Source organism: Nerophis lumbriciformis, linkage group LG03, assembly GCF_033978685.3.
Source record: "Nerophis lumbriciformis linkage group LG03, RoL_Nlum_v2.1, whole genome shotgun sequence".
Classification (NCBI taxonomy): domain Eukaryota; kingdom Metazoa; phylum Chordata; class Actinopteri; order Syngnathiformes; family Syngnathidae; genus Nerophis; species Nerophis lumbriciformis.
This window is the reverse complement of record NC_084550.2, coordinates 47,655,240-47,671,574: the sequence shown is the minus strand read 5'-3', so window position 1 is coordinate 47,671,574 and position 16,335 is coordinate 47,655,240. Positions and strand designations below refer to the sequence as shown.

Here is a 16,335-nt window from a genome sequence, read left to right as displayed (position 1 = left end):
TCTTGAACGACGCTGCTGATTTGTTTTTCGAATTTAATATCTGAGTCAAACTTTACCCCCAAGTTTGTGACACAGTCGCTGAGATACGGGGTCAAAGTGCCGAGGTCAACGTTGGGGGAGGGAGAGCGACTTGGACCGAACAACATAACTTCTGTTTTATCTTCATTTAGGCTCAGGAAGAGACTTGGGTTCAATTTCCTTGCCTGTCCTCTGCTGGCTTGCTGATCAATATATTACAACTTGAGGTGTCACAATCGTATACTGATGTCAAGTTTCATTTATTCAGACATTTAAACATTTGACAGATAAAGAGAAGACATTGCCTTAGATCGAATACCGGTCTGATATCAGGAAAAAAAAGTCAAATTGTATGGGATTTTATGTAAAACATGCAGTCTTGCAGGAAGTTTACTTGTGCAAAGCTGGACAGCCAGTTAACATCTACTAAATGTCCTCCAATAAGTATGCGTAAGCACTGCAGTGAAAAAAAGGCAACTGCTTGAGCAGTGTTTATAATTATGTACTTCACAATTTTTTTATCATTTGTTTATTATACTAAATACTGATATCATATTTAGCATAATATTTTATATTGTGTCTGCTGATGTAGTTCTGTTGTAGTTGTAAAGAAGGAGGAAAAAAAAGATTGATACCGTTTAAAACAGGCCGATATATATGTCAAAATGCAGTTAATCTGTCGATCTGTAGTTATAATAACAAGTAAACAAAGCGTATTCATTATTATTCACGTCCAGCCAGGAAGAAGAAGCTGTTGGAGCGTGCATACACACACTACATCACAATGGCGACGCACGTTCACGTGACAATCACTGCATGGATTGATTCGGCCTTTTCAAGTTTCTTGGATTTACATGATGTCATGTCCGGCTCGTGTTCGACTCATGACTCACTAACCCTAACCCTATATGCGTGGTGGTCAAGCCAGTGTCTGTTCTCAGTGGGTACTCTGTGCCATTTAAGCTTTCTTGAACAAAAATGCCCTCTGCTTGTGTTTTCGACTTTACGAACGGTTCAAATCGCGAAAAGGATAAACTTTTCTTCAGAGTTCCTTTAGAGGTAATCAAGAAAGGAGGGGGAGTGCAAGATATTACGAAAGACGACGAGAAAAGTGGCACGCACTCCCGTCCAAGGAAGCATAGTCGAAGAATGCACAAGTTTGCAGCGATCACTTTGTTAAAGGTTTGTTTGATATGCTTTTATCGTTTAATATTTCCCATACAAGTATAATCTGGGTATTAATTGTATTTCTTAAAACACATTTTTCCTACTAGTGTTACGTAAACCATCAACTCAGCCAGTCTAAATAACAGAAAGCAAATGTGAGCAAAATCTAAAAGAGTTAAGCTTTTACCAAAGGCATTAATCATAAATGAAGCTTTCAGCACATACACAATGTTGACATTTATAGTTACAGGCCTCGAATTTTTACTTTTTAAGGTCAAGGCAAGTGTTGCCTTAAAGGAGAGCTCTTATTTTAGAGCACCAATGCAAGTTAGAAGGGCACCAAGGCAAACATTTTCTTTTGAGGCAGAATATATATGTGTGTGTGTGTGTATGTATGTATATATATATATATATATATATATATATATATATATATATATATATATATATATATATATTAGGGGTGTGGGAAAAAATTGATTTGAATTCGAATCGCGATTCTCACGTTGTGCGATTCAGAATCGATTCTCATTTTAAAAAAAACTATATATATATTTTTTTAATTAATCAATCCAACAAAACAATACACAGCAATACCATAACAATGCAATCCAATTCCAGCAACACTCAGAACTGCAATAAACAGCAATTGAGAGGAGACACAAACACGACACAGAACAAACCAAAAGTAGTGAAACAAAAATGAATATTATCAACAACAGTATCAATATTAGTTACAATTTCAACATAGCAGTGATTAAAAATCCCTCATTGACATTATCATTAGACATTTATAAAAATAAATGAACAATAATGTCACAGTGGCTTACACTTGCATCGCATCTCATAAGCTTGACAACACACTGTGTCCAATATTTTCACAAAGATAAAATAAGTCATATTTTTGGTTCATTTAATAGTTAAAACAAATTTACATTATTTCAATCAGTGGATAAAACATTGTCCTTTACAATTATAAAAGCTTTTTACAAAAATCTACTTATCTGCTTGCATGTCAGCAGACTGGGGTAGATCCTGCTGAAATCCTATGTATTGAATGAATAGAAAATCGTTTTGAATCGGGAAAATATCGCTTTTGAATCGAGAATCGCGTTAAATCGAAGGAGGAAAAAAATCGGTTTTGAATCAAATTGTGACACCAAGAATCGATATTGAATCGAATCGTGGGACACCCAAAGATTCAAACCCTTATATATATATATATATATATATATATATATATATATATATATATATATATATATATATATATATATATATACATACATACATACATACATACTATAGCTATAGATATAGATATAGATACAATTATTTTGAAAGATGGCACCTGATGGCCTTAAGACGTAACTGCACTTTTTGTCCATATACAGGTAAAAGCCAGTAAATTAGAATATTTTGAAAAACTTGATTTATTTCAGTAATTGCATTCAAAAGGTGTAACTTGTACATTATATTTATTCATTGCACACAGACTGATGCATTCAAATGTTTATTTCATTTAATTTTGATGATTTGAAGTGGCAACAAATGAAAATCCAAAATTCCGTGTGTCACAAAATTAGAATATTACTTAAGGCTAATACAAAAAAGGGATTTTTAGAAATGTTGGCCAACTGAAAAGTATGAAAATGAAAAATATGAGCATGTACAATACTCAATACTTGGTTGGAGCTCCTTTTGCCTCAATTACTGCGTTAATGCGGCGTGGCATGGAGTCGATGAGTTTCTGGCACTGCTCAGGTGTTATGAGAGCCCAGGTTGCTCTGATAGTGGCCTTCAACTCTTCTGCGTTTTTGGGTCTGGCATTCTGCATCTTCCTTTTCACAATACCCCACAGATTTTCTATGGGGCTAAGGTCAGGGGAGTTGGCGGGCCAATTTAGAACAGAAATACCATGGTCCGTAAACCAGGCACGGGTAGATTTTGCGCTGTGTGCAGGCGCCAAGTCCTGTTGGAACTTGAAATCTCCATCTCCATAGAGCAGGTCAGCAGCAGGAAGCATGAAGTGCTCTAAAACTTGCTGGTAGACGGCTGCGTTGACCCTGGATCTCAGGAAACAGAGTGGACCGACACCAGCAGATGACATGGCACCCCAAACCATCACCCAACCATGCAAATTTTGCATTTCCTTTGGAAATCGAGGTCCCAGAGTCTGGAGGAAGACAGGAGAGGCACAGGATCCACGTTGCCTGAAGTCTAGTGTAAAGTTTCCACCATCAGTGATGGTTTGGGGTGCCATGTCATCTGCTGGTGTCGGTCCACTCTGTTTCCTGAGATCCGGGGTCAACGCAGCCGTCTACCTGCAAGTTTTAGAGCACTTCATGCTTCCTGCTGCTGACCTGCTCTATGGAGATGGAGATTTCAAGTTCCAACAGGACTTGGCGCCTGCACACAGCGCAAAATCTACCCGTGCCTGGTTTACGGACCATGGTATTTCTGTTCTAAATTGGCCCGCCAACTCCCCTGACCTTAGCCCCATAGAAAATCTGTGGGGTATTGTGAAAAGGAAGATGCAGAATGCCAGACCCAAAAACGCAGAGGAGTTGAAGGCCACTATCAGAGCAACCTGGGCTCTCATAACACCTGAGCAGTGCCAGAAACTCATCGACTCCATGCCACGCCGCATTAACGCAGTAATTGAGGCAAAAGGAGCTCCAACCAAGTATTGAGTATTGTACATGCTCATATTTTTCATTTTCATACTTTTCAGTTGGCCAACATTTCTAAAAATCCCTTTTTTGTATTAGCCTTAAGTAATATTCTAATTTTGTGACACACGGAATTTTGGATTTTCATTTGTTGCCACTTCAAATCATCAAAATTAAATTAAATAAACATTTGAATGCATCAGTCTGTGTGCAATTAATAAATATAATGTACAAGTTACACCTTTTGAATGCAATTACTGAAATAAATCAAGTTTTTCAAAATATTCTAATTTACTGGCTTTTACCTGTAGATAAAAATAGTGTTCATGTATGAGATCTAGGGCTGCCAATTCTGGCCAAAGTAATAATTAAGATTGTCATCAATATTGAAATCATGATTACTGTATTTTTCAGAGTATAAGTCGCACTGGAGTCTAAATCGTTTCACTTTCGCTGTGTACTTTTAGTGTGGGGACAAGTGTCTCCAATATTGTCCACACCTGTCTCCATCTAAACACAGCAATGCGCTCTTAAACGCAAGGCGGGAAGCGAGGGAAAATGACGTTAAACCAAGCTCTTGGCTCCGTTTACTCCGAGGGGAAATCTCCCGTGCAAGGTCCGTGTCGTTAGTACGCCATGATTATCAAGCCAAACGACGCTAGTGCGCATACGCCTGACTTCCTGTTGCCTAAAATGCATTAGACTGTGTTACTAACCGTCTGGAATTTTATGGCAAATTATCATTATACTGTTTATTATCACATCCCTTGTCCATTAACAAGTAAAAAGCCAAGGGCGGTCACAGCATGGTCAATTTCTTGGACATTACGGCGAAAGACGAGGGCGGTTGCCGCGGTTAAGTTCGAGCCCTGCAGTTATATTTTGATAAAGACGGGAAGAAACACACGTACTGGTAAACGGCGTGTGCAACATACAAGGTAACAAACATGGCTGTAGACGCGAAGATAAATCATGATATGCAATCTTACCCGAGCAAAAACGATGCATATGTATCCGGGGGAGTCTCGATACCAATTTCCTTGACCCAGCCACCCACGAAAAAGTTGTAGGCCTGACTGACAAAAGTATTTCTTCCTGTTCTTGGCAGTGAACCCCAGCCCAGCAAAAGGCAAGGGCAAAGGTCACACCAGCACCAAGGTGGCGGAGAAGAGTTCCCCTAAAGAGGAGGAAGAAAACGACCCCGAGAGTCCTTTGGAAGAAGAAGAGGAGGAGGAAACTGAGAAGAAGAAAAGCTCTCCTACCCCCAAGGTGACGAAGAAAGCTGATGGCAAGGAGAAGAAGGAGAAGGAGAAGGAGAAAGAGAAGGAGGAGAAGGAGAAGGAGGATGAGGAGGAAGAAGAGGAGGAGGAAGAAGGTGACAATGAAGAGGAGGAAGGAGACTCTGAGGAGGAAGCTCCTTCTGGGGAAGACTAGACGGTATAAAGTCCATTGTTCAAGTTTTGTTTTTGCTTCTTTTTTGGTGTCCTGGATAAATGGTTTGACCTCCATGTGCTTGTTATGACATCACTTTTATCTTCTTCTTCTTCTCTCCACAAGTTCACTCATGCTTCTGCTTAAATCCGTCCTGTCAGCAACTTCATCTCCTAATACTATTCTTCTTCTGGAGTCCTCCTTTCTTCTCTTCATACAACATGAATTCTCTGACTTCCTGTGTGGACAGGAAACTAAGACAATAAAAGCGTGTGATTTGTACAAAAGGTCATTTCTACATCTGCCAGCATGTGTTCATGTTTTCATGTTCACCTGTGAGAAGGTCGCCTATGTTCCTGGTTTGCTTTGCTTTGAAACCTTGCAGTCCATGCTGGTGCCCCCTGCTGTTCATGTGAAGCCATTGCACCCAGGCGCCACCTAAAATCTTACTTTAATTGCTTTGATTTTTGTTAAGAAATACAAGCTTTTTTTCTTTCGATTTGTTGCTTTATCTTTCTTGTTCATTGTACTAGTTCTCTATTAAGAATGTTTTGTATTTTTTTTTAAGAAACAAAATAAAATGTATCTTGATTTTAAAGAAACAAACGATCTCGAACTCCGATCTTGAAATTCTTATTTTTTAAATTCCAAATAAGATGATGAAAAGACTAACTTCTCACCACAATGTGAGTTTCCGGTGAGGATGAAATGACTTGTAAATAACTTCAGATCGCCAACAATCTCATTGTAGCTTTGAGCAGGTCAATAAGGCGTCACCGAATAGCTGCTTCAACTCGTAGCATTTTTACACGTGTTCAATTTAGACATTGTACTAGTATTTAATGACAAATGGCCACAAAGCAGCATCAATATCTGCTTTGTACATACAAAACAAATGAAATGTTGCCAGTCAATAAATAAAACACCATTTCTTGTCAGATTGTCAAACTTCAGACTGTTTCTTCTTGTAGTCCATTCCAGTCTTGCGCAGGTCTACAATCTCAGTCAAACTATTAGGTCTTGCCCATGTGGGTGTAGAGGTTTGCACGTGTGACAGGTGTATTTTATACAAGCGAGTTGAAAATAGGAGTACTTTCTTAAACTGATAGGACTCATTTGTGTCTCATGGACTCATAACCGCTGTATAGAAGAGGGAAAACTACAAATAAGACCACCAGAGGGAGCCAAGATGAATACAAGACTCATGCAAACTCCACTTTCCAAACACGACATGAGGATAAGAAATCAGCTACAACAGAAACCAAAGATAAGACACCTATCTAGGTCGGTTTATGTTTTGTCAATAAATTTTCTTTTGATGAATGGAACTGGAAAAAAAAAACGAAAAACGACTAGATTATTTAAATTTAATTTTGATATCTAAAAAATAACTTTGAAAAACAAGGAAACATTTTTTTTAAAATATTGAGCAATAACTACGTCTAAAAACTGATTTCATATTTATACTTTATGTAAAAAAAAAAAAAAAGTAAAAAGGAACACAAAAACTGGTCCTTGTACCTTCCGTTCATTCTATTCCCAATTCTGAAACAAATAAAAAATAAAAAAATTAGGGCCGTTTTTCGATTTTTGTTACATATGGCAGATTTTAAAACAAACAAAAAAGAGTTGATTTTCATTAAAATATTGCCATAAAATGTTATTTTGTGCTGTTTTCCTTATTATGGATTTTTATTTGTCCAAATAAAGACAGAAATCGAATATATGTTCATCCAAAATGCAAAAATGCTTGCTTATGTATGACAAATTGAACCGGAAGCAGTATTTCAAAAAGGTCCATGTATCTTCCTTTCATTCTATTTCCAATTCTTAAATGCAAATCAAAAAAATAATTTCGGGCCATTTTTTCTATTTTCATTTCTAAAAACAAAAGTTAGACAACTATTTAATGACACTTTTTTTTTTTTTTTTTTTTAAGACAATAGGACTCCAGCTGAACAAATATGTTACCGTTATGCTAAAAAAAAAAGCTAAACCCAAAGGAAAAGCTTAAAATACTGCTTCCGGTTTAATTTGTCATCACACAGATAACCACGCATTTTTGCATTTTGGATAAACATTAATTGGATGTTTGTGTTTATCTGGAAAAATAAAAATCCATAAAAGGAAAACAGCACAAAATAAAAATTTATGGCAACATTTTAATGAAAATCAACCCTTTTTTGTTTGTTTTTATATCTGCCATTTATAGTAAAAAAATCGGAAAACGGCCCTAATTTTGTTTTTTGAGTTGCCTTTCAGAATTGGAAATAGAATGAACGGAAGGTACACGAACCAATATTTGCCAAAAACAATTTTTGTTCATATTTCCACACCGGAACCAGAAGTTGCTATGTAAAAGCCAAGTGCTACTGGCCTGCAGGGGAAACACTGTGTGATGTTGTAACAGATGATGTTGGGTCGATACAATATATTTTATATTATAAAAAGTGCCAGTCTGCGGTCTTGGCTTTAAAAAACTAACTTCCAGTTCATTTTTTTTTTTATTTTATTTTATTTTGTAAAAAAAAATTTAAATTAAAAGTGTTGTAGCTCTAGTTATTGCTTTTTGACAGTGAAAAAATAAACATATTTTTTGTTGTTTTCAATTCTATTTTTTGCATTAAAAAACAAGGAAATTCAAGCAACAATTACACCCATGAAACGTTTGATGTTCATTTTCTATTTCATATAACAACAATGAACATTATCAGTCCGCAGAATATTGACTTCCGGTTCTGGCGTCAGAAATCTGACCAAAAACAGATTTCTGATACGAGAACCGGAAGTCAATATTTATTGTTTTTGTTTTTGCTGACTGTTTTTTTTTTTTTTTTTTTTGTCAAATAGAATAAAAACTGTGTTTTGGATGTAGTTATTGTTTTTAGACACTGAAATATATATATTTTTTCAGCTTAATTGTTTTATATTTCAAAATAAAATTCTTCTTCTTCCTCTTCTTGTTTTATGGCGGGGGCACTCAACGTTAGATAATAAAAACATATATATACAATTTCATCATGAAACAAAATAACATACAATGACCAATTTAGGGCTTTTACTAAAGCGAGCTTTTTCTGCCTTTTAGTGTAGGTAGCAGTGTAATTAACTTCATAAGAAGTATCCGACTCATACATGCTTTGCAGTAAAAATAATAAAGTGCAGCTGCGATAGCCTCCAGCATTCCCCGCGATCCTGAACGGGACAAGCGGTAGAAATGGATGGATGGATACGTCATTCTAATAGACGTGTCGGGTGCAATTCGTTTCATGGCTTTGTTATGGAGCATAGTGAGGTTCGCTAGTATGACTCCACGCTATTTGAATTTGTCAACTGGTTCCTATTATTATCGTGTAGAAAAGCACATTATAACACTCCCTCTCAAAGGTGGGCGCTAATGCGCCATTAATCAGTTTGCCGAATAAACAAACGAAGAAGAAGAACATCCACCAATGAGAGGCTGGCTTATCAACGGTATCCGGACGTTGATTTGGCGCCAATGATTTGTATTTTCGTTAACGTTGGTTTTTCGTCGGTCGGTCATTTTTCTCGTGTTTGTGCTGAACGAACGAAGATAAAATGACGGAACTCTCTTTCCCTGTCTCATCAGTTGACAACATTATCAGCTTTTACCGATTAGAGGTCTTAACTGGTCAGGAAGCGAAACACTTGAACAAGACCGACTTGACTCCTTCTCCGAAGGTAAGTTCTTAATTGTCTTTTTGCTCATAAACATGAACACAAAAAAATACAACAACATCACTTAAATCTTTCACTATTTAAAATGATGTATTGTTACTAATATACTCTGTTACTGCTAATGTGCTTTAGAGAACGGCTTGTCAAACTTACAGTAAAGAACATTTTCCAAGGACCCTTTATCATCCTCATGCCTGTTAAAATATAAAATGCCGTCATTTGTACAAGATGCCGTACGAAATATTTTAAACATTTAGATACCTTTTAGAAATTGTTCATAAAAAGTAAAAACTTGTCATATCCAAGTACCATCATAATGATGTTGTGGATCGGTGGAGGGAATACTTCGAAGACCTCCTCAATCCCACCAACACGTCTTCCTATGAGGAAGCAGTGCCTGGGGAATCTGTGGTGGGCTCTTCTATTTCTGGGGCTGAGGTTGCTGAGGTACCGTATTTTCCGCACTATAAGGCGCACCTAAAAACCACAAATTTTCTCAAAAGCTGACAGTGCGCCTTATAATCCGGTGCGCCTTGTATATGGGTTAATATTAATATTAATTTTCATAAAGTTTCGGTCTCGCAACTACGGTAAACAGCCGCCATCTTTTTTCCCCGTAGAAGAAGAAGAAGCGCGCGGTGCATGCTGGGACATGTGACGTTTCATTTCCATTTGTGTGTTTATGTAAAGACCCCAAAATGGCTCCTATTAAGTGTGTTGTCTGTCTAATTATAAATAATGCAGACGAGGCGTGTTAACTGAGTTCTCAACGTTTACTCACAGCGTGCTCATAACCACATTCTAACTTCCAGCATACAACAACGCTTCTCAGGGCTACCGCGCATGCTCGTCACTATCGTTGCATGCTGGGTAGTGTAGTTGTTATATTTGCTAGCTCATAACATCACATTAAGAGACACGCTTACGCGCTTAATTCAATACTCGCCGTCATTCCGGGTGGATTGACAAAAGACCTCCAGCCGCTAGATATTGGTGTCAACAGGGCATTCGAAGCTAGACTGCTAACTGCGTGGGAACAGTGGATGACAGAAGGCGAACACACGTGACGTTCACCAAGACAGGGAGACAGCGCCAGACGACATACGCCACTATCTGCCAGTGGATCGTAAATGCCTGGGCTGATTCAGTCTCATCTGTGGTCCGAGCTTTCAGGAAGGCAGGAATTGTCACTGAACTAATAAACGGCAACGACACTGACTCCATTAATGACGACTTCGACGAGACGGAGTTCCATGTTGGATGCCGTATTCGCTCAACTGTTTAATTCGGACACTGAAGGAGAAGAATTCGAGGGATTTGTGAATGAGCTATAACTTCATAAAGTGAGCTTTACATTTTTATTTAGTGTGTTGTGTTGTGTGACATTAACGTTTGAGCAACGTTGAGTTATTGATATATTGTTATTGCTCTGCACTATTTCACGTGTTACTATATTGTGATTGCACGTTTGATTTACGTAACACGAGTAAATCAGCTGTTTATTCATTTTGGGAGTGAACGGAGTTGTCAGAACGCTGGTTTGTTATCTATTAATAAAGTTTGACTGACCTATCTGACTGTTTTGTTGACATAGGTGCGCCTTATAATCCGGTGCGCCTTATATATGAACAAAGTTTTGAAATATGCCATTCATTGAAGGTGCGCCTTATAATCCGATGCGCCTTATAGTGTGGAAAATACGGTAGTTAAAAAGCTCCTCGGTGGCAAGGCCCCGGGGGTGGATGAGATCCGCCCGGAGTTCCTTAAGGCTCTGGATGCTGTGGGGCTGCCTTGGTTGACAAGACTCTGCAGCATCGCGTGGACATCGGGGGCGGTACCTCTGGATTGGCAGACCGGGGTGGTGGTTCCTCTCTTTAAGAAGGAGAACCGGAGGGTGTGTTCTAACTATCGTGGGATCACACTCCTCAGCCTTCCCGGTAAGGTCTATTCAGGTGTACTGGAGAGGAGGCTACGCCGGATAGTCGAACCTCGGATTCAGGAGGAACAGTGTGGTTTTCGTCCTGGTCGTGGAACTGTGGACCAGCTCTATACTCTCGGCAGGGTCCTTGAGGGTGCATGGGAGTTTGCCCAACCAGTCTACATGTGCTTTGTGGACTTGGAGAAGGCATTCGACCGTGTCCCTCGGGAAGTCCTGTGGGGAGTGCTCAGAGAGTATGGGGTATCGGACTGTCTGATTTTGGTGGTCCGCTCCCTGTATGATCAGTGTCAGAGCTTGGTCCGCATTGCCGGCAGTAAGTCGGACACGTTTCCAGTGAGGGTTGGACTCCGCCAAGGCTGCCCTTTGTCACCGATTCTGTTCATAACTTTTATGGACAGAATTTCTAGGCGCAGTCAAGGCGTTGAGGGGATCCGGTTTGGTGGCTGCAGGATTAGGTCTCTGCTTTTTGCAGATGATGTGGTCCTGATGGCTTCATCTGGCCAGGATCTTCAGCTCTCGCTGGATCGGTTCGCAGCCGAGTGTGAAACGACTGGGATGAGAATCAGCACCTCCAAGTCCGAGTCCATGGTTCTCACCCGGAAAAGGGTGGAGTGCCATCTCCGGGTTGGGGACGAGACCCTGCCCCAAGTGGAGGAGTTCAAGTACCTCGGAGTCTTGTTCACGAGTGAGGGAAGAGTGGATCGTGAGATCGACAAGCGGATCGGTGCGGCATCTTCAGTAATGCGGACGCTGTATCGATCCGTTGTGGTGAAGAAGGAGCTGAGCCGAAAGGCAAAGCTCTCAATTTACCGGTCGATCTACGTTCCCATCCTCACCTATGGTTATGACCGAAAGGACAAGATCACGGGTACAAGCGGCCGAAATGAGTTTCCTCCGCCGGGTGGCGGGGCTCTCCCTTAGAGATAGGGTGAGAAGCTCTGCCATCCGCGGGGAGCTCAAAGTAAAGCCGCTGCTCCTCCACATCGAGAGGAGCCAGATGAGGTGGTTCGGGCATCTGGTCAGGATGCCACCCGATCGCCTCCCTCGGGAGGTGTTTAGGGCACGTCCGACCGGTAGGAGGCCACGGGGAAGACCCAGGACACGTTGGGAAGACTATGTCTCCCGGCTGGCCTGGGAAGGCCTCGGGATCCCCCGGGAAGAGCTGGACGAAGTGGCTGGGGAGAGGGAAGTCTGGGCTTCCCTGCTTAGGCTGCTGCCCCCGCGACCCGACCTCGGATAAGCGGAAGAAGATGGATGGATGGATGGATGGACGAGTAACAAGACTGCAAAAGTCCAAAGGAACAACTTTGTTTTACAAGTAGTCTAAAGTGTACTTCATTAGTTAAATATTAACAAAATAGTAGGAATATTACAAATTGTATTAAAATCTCAGAAGTGACAATTGTAAGAGTGCAAATTAAGTCTTCATGGATTCTTTGACAAGCACCGAGAAGACCATTTTTGTTCTTCTGTCATTGTTACAAGGGAACTGCACTTTTTTGAATGTTGCCTATCATTCACAATTGTAATGTACGACAGCCTCACATATGTTTTTTCTTTTTTTATTCATTCCAACTAAAATAAATGCTAGCAAAAGTCAGCTAACAATGAAGCCAAAGGCTGTCGTTCTATTCCGCCTATAAAACACTCTTAAAAAAAAAACATCCAAAAGCCTCCAATCAACGTTTTATATACACGCTGTAAATACAAAATGTAGTAACAGACACACACATTATAATAACATGTAATATTTACGTATTTTGCTCATTTTAAGCATACAGCGGCAAATTAATTTCACAGACTCATTACAACATGCGCTATTTTTACTACATCAACACTACTAATCATGGCAGACTTCATGAGAGACAGCAACTACTACTTTGAGACAAATGATCAAGAAACTTTTTGATCCTGACTACAAGAAGGATGAGCAACAATAAGATGTGTGCTAAACAGATCCAGCTTTAGTGAAACACTAAGCATCATGCAGTAGTAATGCTAACTGCTAAACAAGAAATACAAACTACAAACATAATAAAACAGTCATGTACTGTACAATGTCTGCTCTCATTGAATGTCGAATGATGGGATGTTTATATCTTCCCGTTTAGATTAAGAATTAATCCTAATCCTCATGCAGGTTTTATTTAAAAAAAAAAAGAAAAAAGAAAGGTGGGCGCAAACAAGTGTTTTTTTGTGCCTTTTTTGCCATCTTTGGGAATAAGTTGAATGTCAAAGTTGAACAACTTCTCGGTTTATGGCAACAACCTTCTACTAAGTGAAGGGCATTTAGATTGAGCTTTTATCAATTCAAGCGATGCAGCAGTTTACTATGTCAATATAACAGCATAAGCTACCTCTCTATGATCACGGCACCACTAAAAATAGTTTGTCTGCGTTAGCACTTATAATAACAATATTGCTAATGCTTGGTTAGTATTCAAGTCACACAATTCAAATACAGTATTGTTGCCATTTTTAGGATTTTTTTACAGAGCTTTATGGTAAGTACGATTGGAGTACTCCCATAATCTGCATTGTTTGCCACCTCGTAATTGTCGTATTATATGATTTAGAATGCATTAAAAAAGTAGACATATGTGTTTCTTGTCTTTCATAGGGATTGTGAATAATAGGCAAAATTCCCCCCAAAACTGCAGTTGCCCTTTAAAATTATCATTTACTCCAAGGCTGCCCAGTGTGATGATGAATACATTTTATACACCAGACTAAATACTAAAAGCACATTTTGTTTTATAGCAACTTTGATGTATACTGTACATACAATGCAGGCCAAAAGTTTGACCACACCTTCTCATTCACAACACAACTGATGGTCCCAACCCCATTGATAAAGTAATAAATTCCACTAATCAACCCTGATAAGGCACACATGTGAAGTGAAAACCATTTCAGGTGACTACCTCTTTAAGCCTATCAAGAGAATGCCAAGAGTGTGCAATGCAGTAATCATAGCAAAGGGTGGCTATTTTGAAGGAACTAGAATATAAAACATGTTTTCAGTTATTTCACCTTTTTTTGTTAAGTACGTAACTCCACATGTGTTCATTCGTAGTTTTGATGCCTTGAGTGACAATCTACAATGTAAATAGTCATGAAAATAAAGAAAACGCAATTAATGAGAAGGTGTGTCAAACTTTTGGCCTGTACCGTACATTATGTACTTCTAAATAACTCAATGCCAAAAAATTATTTTTTTTCAGCCAGAAGCGGTTCAAATGCTCTACATGAGAGTATTGCATCTGTTGTATCGTTTCCGCCCTGAATGGCACTCCATGGTAAGTACTAGGTAACTACATTTGCACGCCACCCTAGTCAGTCCCTCCAAGAATTTGCAATTCACATAAATTCAACCAGTCTCTGCGAATTATGCGCAGCCCCGTAACATTGTCCGAAGTTTGCAACTTCCTCGTACATTTCGGCAAATCAGTGTAATTTTTATCAATTTAATTTGTTTAGGATCTGTGGTCAAACAGGCACGTCAACCATCTAATCAAGACTTATGTTTTTTGTGTGTGTAGACGAAGCAGGAACAATTGCTTGTAACAATATACAGTATCAACTAGGGCTGTGAATCTTTGGGTGTCCCACGATTTGATTCAATATCGATTCTTGGGGTCACGATTCGATTCAAAATCGATTTTTTTTTCAATTCAACACGATTCTCGATTCAAAAACGATTTTTTTTCTCGATTCAAAACGATTCTTTATTCATTCAATACATGGGATTTCAGCAGGATCTACCCCAGTCTGCTGACATGCAAGCAGAGTAGTAGATTTTTGTAAAAAGATTTTATAATTGTAAAGGACAATGTTTTATCAACTGATTGCAAAAATGTAAATTTGTTTTAACTATTTAATGAACCAAAAATATGACTTATTTTATCTTTGTGAAAATATTGGACACAGTGTGTTGTCAAGCTTATGAGATGTGATGCAAGTGTAAGCCACTGTGACACTATTGTTCTTTATTTTTTATTTTTATAAATGTCTAATGATAATCTCAATGAGGGATTTTTAATCACTGCTATGTTGAAATTGTAACTAATATTGATACTGTTGATAATATTAATTTTTGTTTCACTACTTTTGGTTTGTTCCGTGTCATGTTTGTGTCTCCTCTCAATTGCTCTGTTTATTGCAGTTCTGAGTGTTGCTGGGTCGGGTTTGGTTTTGGAATTGGATTGCATTGTTATGGTATTGCTGTGTATTGTTTTGTTGGATTGATTACCGCATTTTTCGGAGTATAAGTCGCACCGTAGTATAAGTCGCACCGTAGTATAAGTCTCACCGGCCGAAAATGCATAATAAAGAAGGAAAAAAACACATATAAGTCGCACTGGATTATAAGTCGCATTTTTGGGGGAAATTTATTTGATAAAATCCAACACCAGGAATAGACATTTGAAAGGCAATTTAAAATAGAATAGTGAACAACAGGCTGAATAAGTGTACGTTATATGACGCATAAATAACCAACTGAGAACGGGTCTGGTATGTTAACGTAACATATTATGGTAAGAGTCATTCAAATAACTATAACATTTAGAACATGCTATATGTTTACCAAACAATCTGTCACTCCTAATCACTAAATCCCATGAAATCTTATACGTCTAGTCTCTTACGTTATTGAGCTAAATAATATTATTTAATATTTTACGGTAATGTGTTAATAATTTCACACATAAGTCGCTCCTGAGTGTAAGTCGCACCCCAGGCCAAACTATGAAAAAAAACTGCGACTTATAGTCCGAAAAATACGGTAATTAAAAAAAAAGAGAATCGATTCTGAATCGCACATTGTGAGAATCGCGATTCGAATTCGAATCGATTTTTTCCCACACCCCTAGTATCAACTCTTTATTGCTCACAGTAGGGCTGGGCGATATATCGATATACCGTATTTTCCGCACTATAAGGCGCACCTAAAAACCACAAACTTTCTCAAAAGCTGACAGTGCGCCTTATAACCCGGTGCGCTTTATATATGGATAAATATTAAGATTCATTTTCATAAAGTTTAGGTCTCGCAACTACGGTAAACAGCCGCCATCTTTTTTCCCCGTAGAAGAAGCGCGCGGTGCATGCTGGGATATGTGACGTTTCATTTCCATTTGTGTGTTTATGTAAAGACCCCAAAATGGCTCCTATTAAGTGTGTTGTCTGTCTAATTATAAATAATGCAGACGAGGCGTGTTAACTGAGTTCTCAACGTTTTCTCACAGCGTGCTCATAACCACATTCGAACTCCCAGCATACAACAACGCTTCTCAGGGCTACCGCGCATGCTCGTAACTATCGTTGCATGCTGGGTAGTGTAGTTGTTATATTTGCTAGCTCATAACAGCACATTGAGAGACACGCTTACGCGCTTAATTCAATACT

At 38.9% G+C, this 16,335-nt stretch overlaps 2 protein-coding genes across 3 annotated transcripts in view; both read left to right on the top strand.

The window, feature by feature from the left end:
* Positions 1 to 6,226, top strand: part of nucks1a (nuclear casein kinase and cyclin-dependent kinase substrate 1a) — a 44,087-nt gene extending 37,861 nt beyond the window's left edge. Inside the window, exon 8 of the mRNA XM_061938126.2 lies at positions 4,966 to 6,226. Within this exon, the coding sequence (XP_061794110.2) occupies positions 4,966 to 5,291 (326 nt within the window). The 3' untranslated portion in view covers positions 5,292 to 6,226. The remainder of the gene's footprint in view (positions 1 to 4,965) is intronic.
* Positions 6,227 to 8,523: 2,297 nt separating this feature from the next.
* Positions 8,524 to 16,335, top strand: part of nuf2 (UF2 component of NDC80 kinetochore complex) — a 38,365-nt gene continuing 30,553 nt past the window's right edge. The window contains exons 1-2 of one of the 2 annotated variants that reach the window (XM_061929263.2): positions 8,528 to 8,990; positions 14,151 to 14,225. In XM_061929263.2, coding sequence (XP_061785247.1) covers positions 8,868 to 8,990; positions 14,151 to 14,225 — 198 coding nt within the window. In that variant the 5' untranslated portion in view covers positions 8,528 to 8,867. Of the gene's footprint in view, positions 8,991 to 14,150; positions 14,226 to 16,335 lie in introns of both variants that reach the window. The other variant, XM_061929270.2, reaches the window with a different exon arrangement.